The sequence below is a fragment of the Myxine glutinosa genome, chromosome 3 (assembly GCF_964187855.1).
Source record: "Myxine glutinosa chromosome 3, kmMyxGlut1.1, whole genome shotgun sequence".
In the NCBI taxonomy this organism is placed as follows: Eukaryota; Metazoa; Chordata; class Myxini; order Myxiniformes; family Myxinidae; genus Myxine; species Myxine glutinosa.
Window position 1 is genome coordinate 188,313,637 of NC_136263.1, and position 22,119 is coordinate 188,335,755.

Genomic DNA, 22,119 nt, shown 5'->3' on the forward strand with positions numbered 1-22,119 from the left:
ACAGCATCATCCTGCGTATGATGAACATTTAAACACGACCTCAGGATACATTTTCCCTACTTATTACATTGAAATGCTCCCACACGTCACATGGTCCATACCATTTCCTATTCAATCCTACCCTTCCTACGGTATTCTCTTACGTAACAATGAACGTAACAATATTACCCAAAGCTTTTTGTGCTGCACTTCAAGGTAAATCACAGCAAGAAAAAGAACAGAGTGAAAGAGCTTGCATATATAAACATGTCGATGTAAGATCGACACCGATTAGTTCAGTCATCATGGAAATGGTAATCTGAACACCCATTGCTTGGCTCATCGTCGCCACCATCTCTGGCTCCGATTGGCTGGAGTGGAGTCGAGTGATGACTCACCATTTCCATACATACCATGGACAGTGGTCAGGGAAACACCTTTGATCTTTCCATGTTGAAAGAGCATGAGAATGTACAAATTCCTTTTAACGACAATATAGGGTAGGTGGAAAGGATGAAGGTTGCTTCCAACATACGTAGATGCAATGTGCACCTACGTCGGCTCAATAACTTAAACATATCTGCGTTGTACTGGTCTACACAGACGGGATTGGCAACTGAGGGCCGTGCAATGGCAGAAGAACAAGTATAAATGGCCGACGGTCCTTGAACGTTACAACATGCTCACACTGGTTGTGTCCTAACTCCCAAGTTCTTTCTTCAAATCGCCAGGGGGACATGCTGTTTGATACGATAAGCCAACCTTTGGGCTGTACGGCCCACGTACCGAGCTTCACATCAGCACTTAAACTCATAACATGGCTGATTTGTGAGGTGGACAGGAGATCCTTGTTGACTCGTGAACAAACGGCAAGAGATTCACTCTCACACTTGATGATCAAAGATTCTTTCACATTTGCAGAAGCAATTTGTGCGAAAACCCCGACAAGTGCAGACAACATAATCGCCTCGTTTGATCTTCAAAGCTTGTTCACGAATGTTCCACTGACTGACTGACTGACTATTGATATATGTGCACGTCTGATAAATCAGTGATCTGGAACAACAGCAGATCTCAGAACAAATCTTTGGGAAATTAATGAACACAGCAACAAAGGAAGTTCAATTTAGTTTCAACAACATTATGTATGTCCAAACTGATAGTGTAGCCATGGGGTCTCCATTATGCCCAGTTCTTGCAAATATCTTTGTGGGCAATCACGAAATGCAGAAACTTACTGGTCGGCAAAGTGTGGATTCTCCCCCAGCCTATACCATCGGCATGTTGATGATATTTTTGCTTTGAGTCTCAGATGGCATGTGATAACTTCTTGACATAACTCAACACTTCATCCAATGCTGAAGCTTACTGGAGAGCTGGAATCTTCAAACACTTTATACCATTTTTGGATGTGCTGGTCAAAACAAATCTGCACGTGGTTTCACTAAATCTCTATCGGAAGCCTACTTCCACTGGGCAGTACACTCGTTGAGATTCCTACAGTTCAAAGGCTGTCAGCCATTTATACTTGTTCTTCTGCCATTGCACAGCACTTAGTTGCCAACCCCGTCTGTGCAGACCAGTACAACACAGATATGTTCAAGATATTGAGCTGAGATCTGAGCACGTTACAGCTACGTATATTGAAAGCAACCTTCATTCTTTCCACGGACCCTATATTGTGTCAAAAGGAATTTGTACATTCTCTTTCAACATGAAAAGATCAAAGGTGTTGCCCCGACCACTGTCCATGGTATGTATGGAAATGGTGAGTCCTCGGCTTTGGGAGAACCCCATTCCCTCCATCCTCCAAGGTGTTGGTGCAAATGGTGAGTCATCACTCTCAACTCCACTCCAGCCAATCAGAGCCAGAGATAGCAGTGACTATGAGCCAAGCAATGGGTGTTCAGATTACCAATTCCGTCATGACTGATAAACCAATCAGTGGCGATCTTACATAGACATGCTTATATATGCACGCTCTTTCACTTCCTTCTTTCCCTTGCTGTGCTTTAGCTGAAGTACAGCACGAAAAGCTTTGGTTGCTTTATGTCGTGTTTGTTTTCGTGTATATTGATTGCATCGTTATAAATATTTGTACCAAATTTGATTTAAATCCCTCAAGCCGTTCTCAAGTATCCCAGTTTTACTTGACATGACCTTCGATGCCGAAATCTAATCAGTTCATCTTTGCATCATAATGTAACTTATACCAAGTTTGGTCAAAATCACATCACTGGTTCTAAAGTTAGCTCGGCAACACAATTTTTACCGAACGGGCCTCTGGCCTCTGCCCTTTGGCCTCTTGACCCCATAATTGAATAAGTTCATCTTTGCATCATTATACATACTTGTACCAAGCTTAACTTAAAGTACTGTGATAACGAAAACCTATCATGGTCGCACAGACAGCCAACCCAACAACATAACGCATCGACGGAGGCATAAAGACAAATACAGCACAAGCACCTACATTGGGCATGTGTGATGGTCACCTCTGAATAAACATGGATGGTGTGTACACAATGCAGGACAATGTCTCGATTGAAGCCAGCCAGCCGCCATATTACCCCTCCCAAATGAGCCAGCGTGACAAATTGCCCAACTTAACCACACAAATGTATTTTTGTCTTTCAGCTCATCGACCTTGTCATTTGACTACGGGAACTAAGGGCATTATCTTTTCCCTTTGTTGTTAAAGGGGAAAAAAGGTCTTGGTCTTTTCAAAGAGTACATGATAAAAACAGGTTCCCTTCAAGGATGAAATAATTCAAGACGGTATATGAATGAGTTACAATAATCAATGGCATTCAAAATAAATAAATAAATAATTATTTAAATAAATCAGAAGTAAAAAGTGACAGATTAATAAAAACACATTCATACTTTTTCTTCCAAATCAAAACATACTCACGTTGAACAATAAACGACTGGTGTTTCTTGAACTATAGTGAGTACCTCAACCATACAACCTTTTGAGTATCCTTCACACTTGCACAATTGGTGGGTCATTGCTTCAGTGTATACAATTTGGTCGATTTTTTTTTTCCAGAGAAAGAATACTGCAGCTGAATCGAGGATGGAAGAATCATAACAAACAGCCGCTATTACTTTTGAAAGGGAAGCTTTGCCATTTGCACTCGATGCAACAAGACCGAGCGTTTCGCAGCCTCCAACATCCCTTTGGGAACGAACAAAGCAAATTATGAGAAGATCTGATACTTTGCACAGGACGGCATTGTGTGGATCTCAAAACATTTGACCTCAGATGGACCTCAAATCATCCGATCACAGTTTTCCCATATTTACGCCTTAGATGCATTCCAAAAAACCCTTGCTTAATTTGGGAAATAAATAAATAAATAAACAAGAGGGGAAATTGCCTTGCAATACATCTCCCCTCCTGGTTACAATGAATGTTCTTGTTCCAAGAACTCAGCAATTGTAAGCCATATACAGTAGGACAAATTGTTTTAAGTATGCAATACATCTTTTGCTTTTGCATGTTTTTTTTTTTGTTTTTTTTTTATGCAAAGCTACAGAATAAGTTGCAGTTTCTGTAACTTATAATAAAGCCATGTATAAATTGCAGTTCATTATGTTAAAAGTAAGGGGGAAAAGTTTGGAAAAACTGCACCATGTATATAGAACCACATTTTGAGGCCATTTTGCCCCACAGAGCAGGGGTTGGCCTTTTTCAGGCACCATGGTCCCCTTTTTTGAAGCAATGTTTTATGGCCGGATGCCCTTCCTGTCGCCAAACACGTTAGTCGCCTTTTGCGACACACAGGTAATTACCAGTGAACAGGTACTCAATTTGCCAACCTCGGAAGGATGACAGGCTGAGTCAACCCCCCTGGGGTTAATTCAGCGATCGACCGGGATTCGAACCCAGGATCCTAGGATCCCAAGCCGGCACCCTAACCGCTAAGCCAACACCAGGCTTAAACCAATTGAACCATGTATAATACGTGATATTTTCTAAGTCCAAACTGCACCATGTATATAGAACCGCTTTACATTATGCACCATGTATATAGAACCATGTATATAGATAGAGCCATTACCGCTTTACACAAAAAAGGTGCAAAAACAGATCCTTGCAACTACAGACCAATCAGCCTGCTCCCAATTATCAGCAAAGTCATGGAATCCATCATTGCTTCGGATATGAAATCTTTCCTCTTCTCCAATGGCTTGATCTCTGATCATCAATTTGGTTTCAGACCAGGTCACTCTACTCTGGACATGCTGCTTCTGCTGTCTCAACAATGGATGGAGGTCCTCAATGCCAAACAGGAAATCAGAGCTGTCTCCCTTGACATATCACGTGCCTTCGATACGGTCTGGCACCCAGCTCTGCTCACCAAACTCTCCTCCTATGGTATCCATGGAAATCTCCATGCATGGCTTGCGGACTTCCTCTCTGGTCGTAGTCAACGTGTGGCCCTGAATGGATTTCTCTCATCTCCCCTTCCCGTTCAGGCTGGAGTTCCCCAAGGCAGTGTGCTGGGCCCTGTGCTTTTTCTGGTCTTTATCAATGATCTCTCTGACTCTCTGGAAAATCCTCTGTATCTCTTTGCTGATGACTCCACTCTCTGCCGCTCCATTCCTCTTCCCTCAGATCGGCAGTCTGCAGCCTCCTCACTCTCTGAAGACCTGGACAAAATCACAGACTGGTCAAACATGTGGAACATGTCTTTCAATCCTGACAAATCTCACACTCTTACTATGTCTCTCCGAAAAGATCGACTGGACAACCCTCCCATCTACTTTCTCAACAATCCTCTCCATGAAGTTCTGTCGCTCAAGCTTTTGGGTCTCACCACCTGCCATGATCTTTCTTGGGAAAACCACATTTCCAAGCTGGCCTCCAAAGCCAGTCGCCGACTGGGCATCCTCCATCGTGCGAAGTCCTTCCTAGGCACACCTGAGCTCCTCACCACATACAAGGCTTTCATCCGCAGCTCAATGGAATACTGTTCTCCCCTATGGGCTGGTGCTCCTGCCTCACACCTGGCTCGGCTTCACGCTGTTGAATCCAAAGGTTTCAGAATCATTGGAATCTCCCGCGATGAAGCTATCTCTGAGGGCCTTTCACTCACTCACCGCAGGCAGGTAGGTGGTCTTTCTGTCTTCTACCGACTCCTCTCCGGCCTTGCTCCCCCAGCTCTCTCTGTGCTCTGTCCCCCAAATATTCCTACAGGTCGCACAAGATCTGCCAGCCACCCTCTGATGGTTAAACTGCCGAAATCTCGGCTCTCTGCTCACCTTCACTCTTTCATTCCTCTTTTCTCCCGCCTCTGGAACAAACTCCCACACTCACTTCAATCACACTCCTCCCTCCAGGTCTTCAAAACAGCTGTTCACCACCATCTCTTATCTTCCCCCATCCAAAACCTTGATCTTTTCTACCCCCACGAATTCACCCCAAATCCACCTTGTTTGAAATTCCAACTTCTTTCCTGGAAGTCTTGGCAGTGTCCATATGTTTTATACCTCTCCCACCCCCCCCCCCCCCCCTTCCCAAGCCTCCCCCCCAAAGCCCTCTCCCTCCCACAGTTCTCTCGATGTCTCCATGTCTCTCGGTCCCCTGCTCTCAAATGTTGTGTTTGTGTCCTTCCCCCTCTCTCCCCATCTTGTCTACCGCTCCCGATGTTATTTGTTTTGTGTGTCTGTTTGTCTTTCTGTGTGATTAATGTTCGCTCTTTCACGAGCCTCGATCTTGTATACAAAAAAAAGAAGAAAAAAAAAAAAAAAAAAAAACAGGGCATAACTCAGTGGAAAATTGGTGAAACGCCCCAAAACTCAAACTGTTCTGCAAGGTATAATAAATACATGTAATACGTTTCAGTTGAATATGTTAAAGCATGGGTATGGAAAAGAAAGTCTGGAAAACCACAGGTGGGACGGACAGATCAGCAAACCTATAGTCCCCTCTGGTGAAACCGGTACAGGACTAAATTTTAAAACGCATATTGCAAGCACTTTTCCCATATAAATAATGTTATAAATTGAAGATGCGTTTCTGGCCGGTAATTTTTGGAAACCAAACAAAATACTAAAGACATAATACAAAAGGCGTTACGAGCGAGCCCACTTGGTGGGAGTACCTGCTGGTCTTTTTCCACCGATGAGTTTTTTTTTTGTTTTTTTTTCAAGAGTGACCAAAAAGCACGCAATGAAGGTCAAGCAATACCACTTGATACTACAGACAACGTGCGAGTGAAGCAGATTGAAGAGTCCTTGACCCGATGCTGCCCTTGGCAAGCGGAACAACACCTGTGCTGTGAACCTATTTGGTGGAGAGCGCAGCGTGGGAGAGCAGCATAGACGTTGTGGTGCGGCTTGGGGAAATTACACTGTGTCAAAAAACGTAAACATGAAAATTACGATGCGTGAATAGAAAAGTGTTCAGTACTTTGTCAATGGCGTTAAGTTGAAAAATTAAATAAAGAACGAATGTATATATAGAGCCTATAATCTCTAAGGGCAAGGCTTCAACTCCAAATATTCTCTTTTACACAAATCAGCATCAAGCTTGGTGGATGCAGACCGAAAGACCAACCACAAAAAGGGAAAATGTGTGTGCCAAAATAATCGGAATTTGCTTCAGTAAGAAGCGGACAAATGCCACAACTCCTACTTGTACTCAAATATAACAACGATGCATTTCAATGTTTTGCCCCCACGACCATGCACGCTACACAAAACGTTGTCAATTGCAGGAGCGACAAACCACACACATCAACAATATAAAGACTGCAGTGAAACTCAAGCAAGGCAAATCGGTGTTAACACAACATGAAGCATACGAGTCTCACTGAGCTGTTACATTTATACTGAAAGGTAATGAAACAGGGCTCCACACCTTAATAGTGCTCAGGTCCATTGGCTGCTTCACTATTTCGTGATAGTCGTGCAATCCAAGAGTAGACGCATCCACGGGATTGTAGAACGGCCACGCGTATCCGGCATGTTTCTTTGCAAACATCTCCTTTAAGATGCCATTGCAGTACTTCAACTGCTCCGACAACTTTCCCTTCCTGCTCATTTGGTGCTGCTGCTCCCAATCCGGAAGGTCCTTTTTTGGAGGCTTGATGGGTCTCCCGCTCTCCCGACGAGTCGGGATTTTTGCGGCTTTGTGTGCTGGCGGCAGCACTTTGTCATTGTGCGACACCATGCTAGTACATATTCCAGCCGTCAGTTTAGCTGCGTTCCCATCAACCAAAGGCGCTGGGACAGGAACACAATCTCCTCGTGCATCTAGTACTTTCATCGGCTCGGAAGCCTCCGTGGAGAGGTGCTCAGCATTAGCAGTGATGACAGTTGTGGTTGGAGTTGTTGTGTCCGCTTTCCGTTTCACACCCTTTTTTGTCTGTTACAGGAGGCAAAAAAGGTTTGGAAATAAATAAAGTAAAAATAGCCAAACACTTTTAACTAAAGCATGCTGACTTCGGTTTACCTCATTTTATTTGCTATTTCCTGAAATGGTTGGTGGGAAAGGTTTGGCCAGATGGGGATTTACAGAATGGTGGCGAAAAATTGATTTACAAATCTCGACAGTTGCAAAAGGGGCAGCAGTCAAGTAGTGACCATCAATGGCTCCAGCTACCTAATCATGAGTGAAATACGACTGGCAGACAAAACAAATATTTAAATTGCAGCCAGTTTTGGTCACCTGCTAAATGAAATAAAATGGAGATCACATGATTATCGGCACACTCCAGCACACAGAGCCCCATCCCCATCTCCTTTCCATGTAATCCATTTTGACATCTTCTAGTATTTCAAAACCATCCCATTTCAGAAACAGCAAATAGACCAGCCAGACTACCTACAAAACGCAGCCAATACCAGTTCTTGCAGGATGAAAATGAGGGGGCAGTTTCATAACAACTACAGAAGTTATTATGTGAACATACACCTACAAAATATGGCACAAAATAAATTAAACAAGCGTTACGCCTGTCACCTAGGTCCTCCGTCGGTGAAGTGATGTGAGTTGACAAAGTGGAGGACGCAAGGCGGCCATCTTGGATTTTGACGTGGCAACCCAATTTTCAATAGCGTTCTTCCTTATGCCTAGATACACCCACACACCAGATTAGAAGTTGGTACTTCGCTTATTTTTCAAGATATTCCGCTCACAAGGTTCAGACGTACATGGCGGCGGCCATATTGGATTTTGATGTGGCGACCCAATTTTCAACAGTGTTCTTCCTTATGCGTAGATAAACCCACACACCAGATTAGAAGTTGGTACTTCGCTTATTTTTAAAGATATTCCGCTCACAAGGTTCAGACCTGTGCTTGTGCTTTTTCTGGTCTTGTGCTTTTTCTGGTCTTCATCAATGATCTCTCTGACTCTCTTGAAAATCCTCTCTATCTCTTTGCTGACGACTCCACTCTCTGCCGCTCCATTCCTCATCCCTCAGATCGGCAGTCTGCAGCCTCCTCACTCTCTGCAGACCTGGACAAAATCACAGACTGGGCAAACAAGTGGAACATGTCTTTCAATCCTGACAAATCTCACACTCTTACGATGTCTCTCGGAAAAGACCGACTGGACAACCCTCCCATCTACTTTCTGAATAATCCTCTCCAAGAAGTTCTGTCACTCAAGCTTTTGGGTCTCACTATCTGCCATGATCTTTCCTGGGAAAACCACATATCCAAGCTGGCCTCCAAAGCCAGTCGCCGACTGGGCATCCTCCGTCGTGCGAAGTCCTTCCTTGGCACACCTGAGCTCCTCACCACATACAAGGCTTTCATCCGCAGCTCAATGGAGTACTGCTCTCCCCTCTGGGCTGGTGCTCCTGCCTCACACCTAGCTCGCCTTCACGCTGTTGAAACCAAAGCGTTCAGAATCATTGGAATCTCCCGCGATGACGCTATCTCCGAGGGTCTTTCACTTACTCACCGTTGGCAGGTTGGTGGTCTTTCCATCTTCTACCGACTCATCTCCGGCCTTGCTCCCCCAGCTCTCTCTGGGCTCTGTCCCCCAAATATTCCTACAGGTCGCACAAGATCTGCCTGCAACCATCTTATGGTTAAACTGCCAAAATCAAGACTCTCTGCTCACCTTCACTCCTTCATTCCTCTTTTCTCCCGCCTCTGGAACAAACTCCCTCACTCTCTTCAATCCCACTCCTCCCTCCAGGTCTTTAAAACAGCTGTTCACCACCATCTCTTCTTCCCCAATCCAAAACCTTGATCTTTTCTACCCCCGCTAATTTCACCCCAAATCCACTTTTTTGAAATACCAACTTCTTTCCTGGAAGTCCTTGGTGTCCTTGCGTTTTATACCTATCCTGCCTCCCCTCAAGACATCTCCCTCCCACACATCTCCGGATGTCCCTGCTCTCAAATGTTGTGTTTGTGTGCTTCCTCCCCTTCTCTCCCCATCTTGTCTACCGCTCCCCTTTTTATATACTTTGTTTGCTTGTTTGAATTGTTTGTTTGATAAATGTTAGCTCTTTCACGAGCCTCGATTCTGTATGCAAAAAAAAATTAGCGTTCTTCCTTATGCCTAGATACACCCACACACTAGATTAAAAGTTGGTACTTCGCTTATTTTTCAAGATATTCCGCTCAAGGTTCAGACATACATGGTGGCGGCCATCTTGGATTTTGACGTGGGTTGCACGCACGCACGCAAGCACGAGAAAACCATAGTCCCTCTTTCGCTCCGCGGTGCGACGGGGGACAAGCATTCTGAGTATTGCGCTGCAATACATGCCCCCTACCGGCAGTCTGTCGTCCGGAAAACTGTTGGAGAAATTCCCAAAGTTCAAAGTGCCATAACTTTGTCAAAAATGATCGAAACGTCGTGAAGTTCGAACTTGATCTGTAACTTATCATGAGGAAACCATGTACCAAGTTTGAAATCATTAGCATTAAGAGTTTAGAAAAAAAAGTCCGGAAAACTGTTCTTTGCGTGACGGACTGACAGATGGACAAACTGACAGACGGAGGGACTGAGTGCAAACCTATAGTCCCCTCCGGTGTACACCGGTAGGGGACTAATAAACAAAGTACCAGATCTTCAATATCATTCAGAGTTCTACAAGCCAGACAAAAAAGGGGTTCCGCAAAATCCCAATGTTTCCCTGCAATATGCCAGCAAAGTCTGCAAAGCTCATCATGTCTCGATGAACAACTCTCCTATTCAAATACATACTTTGCTGATTGGTTGGATGATGGGTATAACAGGTGCTGGTGGCGGTGCTGGCGGTGGTGGTGGTGGTGGTGGTGGCGATGGTGCAAGAGCAATCTGTGGAGAGGTGGGTTGGGCTTCTGGTGGCGCAGAAGGCTGTGGCGGGCTGGGTGAGGAAGGTGCTGGGAACGAGGGTGTCACAGAGGAGACGGATTGAACCTGCGCCGCTGGAAGGAACACCACAACTATTTACTTCCATTGTTTGGAGCTGAAGCCTGCAAGGTAATAAACTTCGAAGCCCCAGAAACAAATTGCAAAATAAACACATGATTAATCAAGGACAACATCCATCCCAAACAATCACAATAAGGGGTGAGAAACAAAACCCCACCAGATGGTCTTTTTGCCCTGCTCTTCAAGGATTTGCTGCTGGCCGGAGCCATCTCAATTTCCTCCTGGGGCATCTCTGCTACCTTCTGCAAAAAGTGCTTCTCCAGAGTCTGGGCCATAAGCACGATATCATCAGTAGGCTGCAAACACACGAAGGGACAAATTAATACCCCCTACATTTGAATAGTTAGAAAGCTCGAAAAGTCATGATGTTCAGGTAAAGAAGCCAATGCAATCAGATATAGTAAGGGATGAGGAAAGTGGGAAGGAACACGAACGCAAACCCGCAAGCACACACACCATACTATAAACCCCGACATTCACGGGGATATGTTCCTGTAAAATACCACGAATGTCGTACATTGTTTCAATGGGAAAAGGGGTATAGGTTCCCGGCGGTTCACGATTCATAAGGGAAAAATAAAAAAAATCCCATGAAAAACCACAAATACGCGAAGCACAAGGCCACAAACGTCGAAGTAGGTCAGAAAAAGGACGAATATGCGAAGCAGAGCCACGAATGTCGAAGCAGGTAGCATTTTATCAGCTGCAAATACATAGGGTCTGTGAATATCGGGGTCCGACAGTCTATACACATGGACAAGAGACAAAGAAAAGCAAAAAAACCTTGTTGTAGATGTAACAGTTGGTGAACATAGTGTTGAAATCCTGAATGCATTCATTGGCTGTCCAGTAGTAATTCGATTCCAGCCGCTTCTTTATTGTTCCCATGTCCATGGGTTGTTTGATTATCTTGTGGTAATCCTTCTCGAGGGAAATCGAGGTGGGGGAGAGAGAGGGGAATGAGAGAGTTGGGATGTGCGATAAAAAAATAAAAACAAGAGGCACCACAATCAGCAAAGAATGGAAGATCAAAATGAAATCCGAAACAACAAGAAGATGAAACAAACATTCGAGACAAACGACAAATCTCTCGACATTGAGACTTGAGCGAGCAATAGATTTGGCAACTGCTGAAGAATAGGCTAGGCATCTCACCACAATTTTCAACCTTGTATAAAGGCAAATGCACAACTCATTCGTCGTGAGGAATGTTCGTTCCATCCTTCATATCACTCCTCCCAGTCTTATCCATACTTTGTGTACGTTCTTCCAGAATCCCACACCTGGTTACCCTTTGCCAAATTTTAGCTGAACGCTAACCTTCATTCATAAAACCAACTGCCTGTGTCTGCAGTCTCATGCACTTCCCTTCATTATTCGAGAGTGCTGCCCGAATCACATGCTTTCTCCTGTACCAAAACACCATTCTCTTCAACTCAACTCAAGCAGACTTTGTCTGCCCTCCCACACCTTTAATTTCTGTCACTCATTTGTGAAGCATTTGTTTCCCTATTCCCCTTTGATCCCATTGGTCTCCGAATCTGATACCCTGTTGTTTAACTCCTTAATGAGTCTACATTCCTGTATATAATAATAATAAATAAATATGTGCCAACCGTACCCACCGGCAGTTTCAGGGATACCGAATCCACAGGTTGATGGAAAGGCCAGGCAAACTGATGCTTCCACAAAGCCTTCAACACAGTCCTCTGCAAAAACTGCAGTTGGTTTGTGACACGGCCTGGCTTGTCTTCATTGCTAGTCTCAGGTGGTGGGGGGATGAGGCCACTGCCAGCAGGAGCAGATGCTTGTTGGCTAGTTGGAGGTGGTGGAGGAGATGCCATTTGTGGGCTTTCAAAACCTTCATACAGTAGTGAGGGCTTCCTCATCCTCTTCCCTGTCGTTCCTTCACCGAGGATACCGTTAATACCATTCGCCACATCTGTCTGGAGGCTAAGGTCACAAAAAGATGGGGAGGGGAGGGGAAAGGGGTAGTGGTTGAGTGGCAGAAGCTACGCAAAGTAGGGAAGCCAATAAGCAAATCCAAAGTGCAAAATAGGTAAATTTCATTTGCCAGATATAGACTTATCCTCATTCTCAGGTAACCTCTTAGGTAGGCCGAGGAAGACTGGTCATTTCAAGGAAATAGAGTAAGCAAACAAAAATGGCTTCAACCTGAAAAAGACTGCCAAAACAGTATTATTGAAGCAAATTAACAAGACCAAAAGCTACGGCAATTTTAATAACATGTCTGAGGCCAAACTGTTTAAAGATACTTGGTGTGTCTGTGTGTGTCGGTGTGTGTGTTGTTGGTCGTTATATCCATTTGCGGGTTTCAGGAGGGAGAACAGTCATCCCAGGACCCAAAGTATCCACCTCCTCTTCGGTAAGGGATCACAGTTCATTGACCAAGTTGTTCAACTTTTTCAGAGTTTTGTTCCAAAGGCTGTTTTTGGGATCACCACCAAACCCCGGATTGCCTCAATGTTATTAATTTGTGGTAGTACGAGTGCGAGTGTGTGTGCGTGCTTTGCCCGATCTTTGTCGAAGGGTTGGTTATGTTACTTTACGCACAGCAACATCTTTCCATTTGCAGATGTCCATTAATTAAAACACCGAGCCTGCCATGTTCACAGGAAGCATTCGCACAAGGTTTGAAGTCCATACACTCATGGCGATTCGTCAGGAGTTTGTGTAGCACACGCCAGTCCACTCAGGCCTTGCACCATCCCACATGGTTGGGAGTTTGCTGTACAACCAGCTGCCCATTCGGTGAGCTGAGAAAATTTATGCAAGTCTTTCATTGTGCAGAGGCACAGCCCTGTCTCTCAGGTCCTTTTCCAAATATTTTCGGCTTGTTTTAGAATATTTGAGCCATTTCAGGAAACGATCTTTATCTCACACACACACACAATATACTTTAGGGTGCCCCGAAAAACTGCCGTTTCTAGGGATGCCTGTACGCACACACCGAGCATTCTGGGGTAAAGTAAACATTGCGCTTACGTCATTTCAAAAGTGGTGTATTGCAACATGTCCCAGATAGGTCTGAACATCACATTTGTATTTGATGTAAATGAAAAGAAAACAATGTTACTGCAGCAATCTTCAACAGAATCACTACATTTATAATCTTTATCGATGAACAATTGTCATGCAACTTTCGATAACATGCAACATTTATACTTATCCTCTTAAGAAGTGAGCGATATTGGGGGATGGGGGGGGGGGGGGGGAGGAGGGTTGGGGTGTTGGATGCACAACAAAATCTGGAAAACACCAATGGCAGAGCTTTCCCCAAACACGAGTGGCAAAAGATATCTTTACAGTCAAAGTTGTTTTTGTTTAGGGTGTCGGTGATAACTCGCCTACTATTCTTGAAAAACCAGCCTGGTGTTGGCTTAGCAGTTAGGGTGCCGGCTTGGGATCCGAGGATCCTGGGTTTGAATCCCGGTCGATCGCTGAATTAACGCCAGGGGGGTTGACTCAGCCTGTCATCCTTCCGAGGTCGGCAAATTGAGTACCAGCTTGCTGGGATGAATGATCCCAGTGTGTACCCCAGTTTAGAATAGGTACACCGTATCCCTACGCATCGTAAGAGCGTGACCAAGGGTTGGTGTCAGGAAGGGCATCCGGCCATAAAAACATTGCCTCAAACAGGGAACCATGATTGTCATGGGGCCCGCAAGGCTAACCCCCGCTCTAGCAGGGAAAATGGCCTTAAAACGATCATTCATTCATTCATTCATATTCTTGAAAAACCCTGGATGAGATATAATGTCCACCAACGACTAGACAGGTCGGGTCCTCCGGCTTAACGTTCCTGATGGACAGTGTACACGGTGATGCCTCACCCTGTATGTGAAACACCAGGGTGAGAGCGAGTCAATATCTGGATTGAGATTAGAACCAAGGCCAGACAGCTTAGTCATGAAAGTACATGACTCTGGCCTAATGTAATGAACCTTTGGGCAACCCTTTGTAATGAAACAGGCTTTAGTTAAGGGGAAGGAAAAAAAAAACTGTCAGCAGGCCAAATAGCTAGAATCCAAGAAGCAAGTGAACTGATAATTTTAAACAACTGGTGCAAAAAAAAAAAAAAGGCTAAATCAAAGAAACAAAACTCATCCTCATCTATGGCGAGAAGTGCGTTTGACGTTTTCATAGGGTATTCCATTCAGCCCGAGCACTGCGATTACCTTTTTTGCATACATGATCAAGGCTTGTGGAAACGAAGAGTGAGAGCAGAATGGAAGGGAATGAAAATGGAAATGGGAAAACACCAACAGCAGAATAGTAGCAAGAGTGATTGAGGGTAGGAGGAGAATGACATGGGGATGAACAAGCTGCACATGAGCTGAATGAAACTCAAACTAGAACTGCACTTGGTAGGCTGAACAGTTTGCACTCTTTATCCCACTGGCAGACAGGATCTGGATCCAGATGTGAACGAAAACCTAATCGGCTTGTTATTGTCATCTATCTACCAAGTTTTGTCATAATCCATCCACAACCGAGATATTTTGCTATACAGTATATAGTTTTTGGCCCCATCTCCAATTGGTGAAGAATCAGTTTAAAAATTATCCGATCCAGATCCGGATGTTCACCAAAATCGAATCATTCTGTCATCATACACCCAACCTGTCAACCAAATCTCATCCGAATCCATTCACAACTTTTTGAGATATCCTGCTCTGGGATATCCTGCTTTTGAGATAGCCTGGTGTTGGCTTAGCGGTTAGGGTGCCGGCTTGGGATCCTATGATCCTGGGTTTGAATCCCTGGTGATCGCTCAATTAACGCCAGGGGGGTTGAGTCAGCTTGTCATCCTTCCGAGGTCGGCAAATTCAATACCACCTCACTGGTAATTCCCTGTGTGTCGCAAAAGGCGACTAACAGGGTTGGCAGCAGGAAGGGCATCCGGCCATAAAACATTGCTTCAGAAAGGGGACCAAGGTGCCCAGAAAAGGCCACCTCCTGCTCTGTGGGGAAAAATGTCCTCTAAAGGTGGTTCATTCTGCTCACAGACAGGCAGACAGGGGTGAAAGCACAACCTCCATCCACCTTTGGTAGCGGAGGTGATAACCACCAAAATCAACCCTGTACCGACTATAATCGGTACGAGCAAGCATAAAATACTCACTATAGGACAGGAAGCATTAATGATTGCACAAAAAGACATCCGTGGCTCAAGTGGCCAAAAAATAAATACATACAAACTATCACAACATGCAAAAGCAATCTTACTATAACTCACCAAATGTCCGTACATCTGTCCGTCCGTTCCCAGGTACCGCAAAAACGGCAGAACCGATCGCAACTAAATTTTGGGTGGGTAATCCTGGGACCCCCTGGTGTAAAATAGGCTATATTGTTTTTCCAATTTCAGCTTTGGTCTCCAGAATTTTCAGGTTTGGACTCCCACCTAACGTTATTGTCTCGGGTACCGCAAAAACGGCTGCACCGATCGCAACGATACACCTCCATGGCCGTGGGATTTCCACGGGTGACCCCACTAGTAAATATAATGGAAACATTTAAAAGTACTTTTCAAACCTCAAACGATATTATGATCATTCAAATCCAAGGCCCAAGATGGTCTTGGTAAACCATAATGGTGAAAGTGAACAAATCAGTTCTGTTACCTGCAGGCCTTCAACACAAATTTTGTGAATGAATGCGGAAGGATTCACAGCAAAACACCAATGTCTCCTTTCATCAACATGGAAAAGTCACGGATTCGAGAATACGAGGTTCCACCGGCATAAGTCGGTGGGGTTCCAAGTAAACCCAATCTCCATGCAGAAAATGCAAAGGAACCATTGTGGTAAACGTGCAAGGTCAAGGTGACAAACAGAAAGAATTACAAAAACAAATTAAAGAATGGGCACTTAATGCAGCTCATCGGGTATGTAGATTACGATATCCAATTACAGTGGATGTGACCATCTATAAATCAAGGTAGATCTACATACAGCTCACTTGGATTACAGTAGCCTCTGGCATCCCCTTCAGGAACAGACATGGCCAAAACAGCATGGCAGAGCCACAAAAAAAAATACAGTACGCTATATAGATTATAGTAGATCTGAGACACTGACCTCTATCAGGGTAGATCTGCATGCAGATATTACATTAGCTTTTAGCATCTTTTTCAGGAACAGGCAAGGCCAAGACAGCATGGCAGAGCCACAAAAAAAAAACAGTACGATATATAGATTATAGTAGATCTGAGACATCGACCTCTATCAGGGTAGATCTCCATGCAGATATTACATTAGCTTTTGGCGTCTTTTTCAGGAACAGACAAGGCCAAGACAGCATGGCAGAGCCACAAAAAAAAAATACAGTACGCTATATAGATTATAGTACATCTGAGACACCGACTTCTATCAGGGTAGATCTGCATGCAGATATTACATTAGCTTTTGGCGTCTTTTTCAGGAACAAGCAAGGCCAAGACAGCATGGCAGAGCCACAAAAAAAAATACAGTACGATATATAGATTATAGTAGATCTGAGACACCGACCTCTATCAGGGTGGATCTGCATGCAGATATTACATTAGCTTTTGGCATCTTTTTCAGGAACAAGCAAGGCCAAGACAGCATGGCAGAGCCACAAAAAAAAAAATACAGTGCGATATATAGATTATAGTAGATCTGAGACACCGACCTCTATCACTATCAGGGTAGATCTGCATGCAGATATTACATTAGCCTCTCCCATCACTTTTGGAACAAGGCAGGCAAACAAGACCGTGCATTTAACGCTGGTAATCAACCTCGCCGGTATATATATATATTCCAGATCCGAGGCAACAATCTATATCGAGGTAGATCTGCGCACACACACCAACACACATCTGCAAGTCCCTTCAGAAATCAATGGGCGAAGCGAATGACAGCCGTTGGAAATCGCTTAAAAAGTGAACTACCGGTACCCAAACAGGATCATGAAAGTCGCAGCAGATAAAGCACAAAATGACGAACCTGTTTACATGCAGTCCCATGTCATATGACATATGACAAATTATCATAATTCCGAGATGCCTTGGGAAGATCCACTGCAACAACTGTTTGCGGTGAAGGAAATAAAATTAAAACCCCGACAGGAGTCATAATACAATGACGTCACTCAACTAGCCCCTCCCGAAGCTTTGTTTAACACAAAGCTCCCGCCGAACCTGACAAACCAATCCAGTCCAGCGGCATCGCGGGCGCGAGCGCAGAGGGGAAGCGAGTCGTCGTGACGTCACTGCGCGCCATGGTTTCTCAAGAGCGGCGACGAAGGAAAAGCTGAGTGGAGAAAGACAACCGACGGTTTCGCGTTCCCGCGAATGTTCAGCTTTCCCCGTCGCAAGGAAACGAGGGAGCGGGCGGCGTCAGGGCGCGAAGTAAACGCGAAGGGTGAGGGGAGGTGGTGAGGGTCACAGACCGATTTAGGAAGGAAACCAGTGGGAGGGGAGGCGGAGGAAGAATGAGTCAACAGAGTCTACGCCACCGCTTGCCGCGTTAATCCACTGCCTTGTTAGGCAGGGCCGGGACAGCAGCAGGTCGAGAAGCGAAGAAACATATTGAACGAAACACACAATAGAAGGAAAAATATAGCACAGCCGGGTCAGTGGCGAAGGCTGCGCATACCGCGTTCCCGCAATTGTATCTCTTCGCGCCAAGACACGGCTAATCGGAAAAAGAGAGCGTCAGTACCCTGTGCCGATGTTGCGAGGAGCCGGCGGGTACGCTTGTAGCGCCGGATGGTTCTTGCTGTCCATCTCATCTGGTAGATTTTCTCCAGAAAAATCCTTCCGCGCTCAGTGCCTGTAATGGCGCGCCGCGGCGCCAGCGGTTTATATAGCATCCTTCCCTGCAGCGAGCATTCCCATTGGTCAAGGCCGGTCACGTGAAGCCAAAGCGTTGAATTTTCCACGAAGGGACGTGGCATTTTAATCCGTTTTCTTCTTCTATTCCGTCGTGCGAGGAAACCGCTTTCCACCGAACTCGTAGCCGTACCGTTCGCAGCATATCGCCGCCGATGCGACGCTGCCATGTTGAGCCGAAGCGTCCCATTGTGCCTGTCGCCCTCGCCCCACCTTCTTCTCGGTGAAGGACAAAGCCCCGTCAGCTTTGGGCCGATGCTCGTTATTGGCTATCTCGCGTCACGTGACGAAAACCGCGTGAGAAGAAGAAGAGAAGAAGAAAAAAAAAAAAAGGTCGACGAAAGCAGACGTTAGCGTATTATCTACAACAGCTCACACGCTCCGCAATCTGAAAATCCAGTTGAAATTCTCGACACACAGAAAGAAATTGTACGATACGAAAGCGAAGTTCAATTAGCGACGTTACTCAAGAGTCGAAAAAGCGCGAGACGCCGCTGAGAAAAACAAGTTATCCTCTTCTGCGCATGCGCCACAGCATCCCGCCGCGAGCGAGCTCGGTCGCGCGCGCGCCACCACACGGCCAGAAGTGCGCAGTTTTCTTTCATTCACACCATCACCATGGCGTTCGTCACTCGCTCGGCGAACAAACCCATCTGCTACAGATCTACATCCCCCAAATATATTGGTTAAAAACAAGTGTTCATCGATTATGTGGAAGGAGGTGAAAGCTGTGGCGAGAACTCCTCGTTTAATTTGGGTCTTCCTCGGCCTTTAAAGACCCTTAATTTAGGTCTTTTAAGAATAAAACCCTTTCCTTCGACCCCACAATGGGGCAGTTTATTTGCGGCTTTTGACCTCATTGCATCTATCGATCGCATATCCGAGGGAAACCCAAATGATGCATGACGAGAATACTTGTCGTGCTTTGATTATTTTTTTTCCGAGTTACAGATCCTTCCATGTTGTTCGTTGCCATGGAAACGAATGGCCGTTGCTAAGTAATGAAATCATTGTTACCTCGAGGTTTCCATGAAGACTTCGATATGTTTTACGGATTAACAACGGACGGACGTGGGTACGTGAGCCACTTGAGCTTTGCTCTCTTTAATATTCACCCGTAGCCGGTTATTTTGATACAATTCATTGCATCCTTGTATCCCGGTACTTTGCTTCACAAGGAACTTGGACGCACGAGGAGGCCATTTGGCCCATCGTGCCCGTGCTTTATCCGCACCACATTAATTCAATCAGCGGTGTATGTGCTCAATTGCACTGGGGAGGTGGAGTGGGACACTGGGAGGAGAACAATGAGCCAAGCAGAAAAAGGGACATCACCAGGGGGTTACAAAGGTGGGGGATGAACAAACACCGACATACATCACGCATATTCACCTTTCGATGAGACACTCTCAATCTCAAAGATATTACAATTACAACACATGCAGAGAAACACTCAAGCCTGGTGGTGGCTTCAACGGTTAAGGTGGTTGACTTATGTTATTAAGATCTTAGGGTCTTGAGTTCAAGCACTCTGCTGTGCCATACATAACACCAGGTGGGTTGACTTAGGCTGTCAACCTTCTGTGCTCGGCAAAATGAGTACCAGCTAATACAGCGAAGAATGCGCCATTTGAGTATCCTGCGTCAGTGATGACCCATCTAGGGTCATTCCCCCTCACTAACAAAGGGAAAACTGCCTTGGCAGCTCAAAGCACCTGGCGATGTGAAAGGAATGCTTATTATTAACTTATCTCAAACCTGAATTAGAACTCTCAAACCTGTGACTGTCTCCCTCCTCCAAATCCTGGTGGCGTCTGGTCAAATCTGTTTCTGGTGTTTGTTCCCCCTCCATCCCCTCCCTTACCTCAAACGGCCACACGGCTGACTCCGCACGTGAAAAAGCTGAATGCCTCAACTCTGTGTTTGCCTCTAAATCTTGTGTCCCAAACCCATCCCTCTCTGTATCCACCGTACCCAGTCGTACCCAGCTGCTCCTGGACTCTGTGTCCTTCTCTCCTGACGAGGTGGAGAAATTTTTGTCAAAACCTCGACTCTGATTCTGCAACTGGACCAGAAGGTATCAGCCGTACAGATGGATTGAATTAATGTGTCCTAAAATCCTGCTCTGCCACTCTATCTCACCCTCTCTCTGTTCTCTTTACCCTCTCTTTTGCTCAAGATCATCTGCCATCTGCTTGGAAATCAGCCAACATTACCGCTTTACACAAAAAAGGTGCAAAAACAGATTCTTGCAACTACAGACAAATCAGACTGCTCCCAATTATCAGCAAAGCCATGGAATCTATAATCGCTTCTGACATCAAATCCTTCCTCTTCTCCGATGGACTGATCTCAGATCATCAATTTGGATTCAGACCAGGTCATTCTACTCTGGACGTGCTGTTTCTGCTGTCCCAACAATGGATGGAGGTCCTCAATGCCAAACAGGAAATCAGAGCTGTCTCCCTTGACATATCACGTGCCTTCACTCCATTTATGACGACGAAACGTCTGATGACCCACATGGAAATCGGTTTCTGAGGTTTGGGACATGGAATGTAGGGACAATGACAGGGAGATCAGGAGAAGTGGTGGAAGTATTTGTCAGAAGGAGAGTGGACATATGTTGTGTGCAGGAGACGAGATGGCAGGGAAGTGGTGTGAGAATGGTGAAGGGTTGGCAGGGACAGAAATACAAGTTTGTGTGGCAAGGGTGCCTGGAGGGCATAAATGGTGTTGGTGTCCTGTTTTCTGAGGAGTTTGTAGACAGTGTGGTGAGTGTGACAAGAGTGAGTGATAGGTTGATGATGGTGAAAATGATGATTGGAAATCTCTTGGTGAACGTCATCTCGGGATATGCTCCGCAGGTTGGTCGAAGCGATGAAGAGAAGGACAAGTTCTGGTGTGCGATAGAGAACCTGATGGAAAACGTGAAAGATGAGGAAGTTGTTGTGGTAGGAGGAGACTTAAATGGACATGTGGGAAGGAGTATAGATGGTTTTGAGGGAGTTCATGGGGGTTACGGATATGGTGTGAGGAATGGAGATGGTGAAAGGATTTTGGACTTTGCTGATGGAGCTGGTTTGTTGATTTGTAATACTCAGTTCCAGAAAGCGGATAATAAGCTTGTTACATACACGTCAAGTGGGTCGACGACAACAGTTGACTACCTGATGGTGCGTAGGTGAGATAGGGGGCACCTCCGGGACACAGAGGTGATTCCGGGGGAGGAGGCTGTTTCACAGCACCACTTGGTTGTCTGCGACATAAGGGTGAAAGGTGCGAGGAGAGCTCGGCGGGTAAAGTACCAACCGAGAATGAAGGTGTGGAGGTTGAAAGAGGTGACAGTAAGGGAGGCATTAAAAGAGAGGCTGAGTAGGGTAGAGGATGATGTTGTTGAGCTTGAAAGTGGTTGGATGTCAATGAAAGATAGTCTGTTGGGAGCCGTTGGTGAGGTATGTGGATGGACAAAAGGACCACCGAGGCACTCGGAAACATGGTGGTGGGATGATGAAGTTGGAAAGAAGATTGACGACAAGAGGAAGAAGTTCAAGGAGTGGCAGAAGGCGAAGGGTATGGGGGCAGAAAAGGCAGACCATGAAAGTTATAAGGCAGCCAAGAAGGCTGCAAAGAAAGAGGCAGCATAGGCGCAGGAGGCATGTAGGAAAATGTTCGGACCACGCTTGGATTCGGAAGAGGGTCAGAAAGCGGTATTCAGGATTGCAAAGCAGATAGCGAAAGAGAGGTGCGATGTTATGGGGGTGACTTGCTTGAAGGATGAAGTGGGACAAATTATTGTGGACCCAGATGGAATTAAAGGAAAATGGAAGAGATATATGGAAATGCTGTTGAATACAGAGAATGA

General features: G+C 45.4%; 1 protein-coding gene across 1 annotated transcript in view; it reads right to left on the minus strand.

Moving 5' to 3' along the window:
- The window catches only part of LOC137422959 (bromodomain-containing protein 2), a 49,402-nt gene extending 30,615 nt beyond the window's left edge, over nt 1–18,787 (minus strand). Inside the window, exons 1-6 of the mRNA XM_078773643.1 lie at nt 18,085–18,787; nt 11,998–12,325; nt 11,156–11,293; nt 10,530–10,668; nt 10,163–10,365; nt 6,851–7,357 (exon numbers count right to left, since the gene is read on the minus strand). Of these exons, the coding sequence (XP_078629769.1) occupies nt 6,851–7,357; nt 10,163–10,365; nt 10,530–10,668; nt 11,156–11,293; nt 11,998–12,325; nt 18,085–18,149 (1,380 nt within the window). The 5' untranslated portion in view covers nt 18,150–18,787. The remainder of the gene's footprint in view (nt 1–6,850; nt 7,358–10,162; nt 10,366–10,529; nt 10,669–11,155; nt 11,294–11,997; nt 12,326–18,084) is intronic.
- Between the last annotated feature and the right edge of the window lie 3,332 nt (nt 18,788–22,119).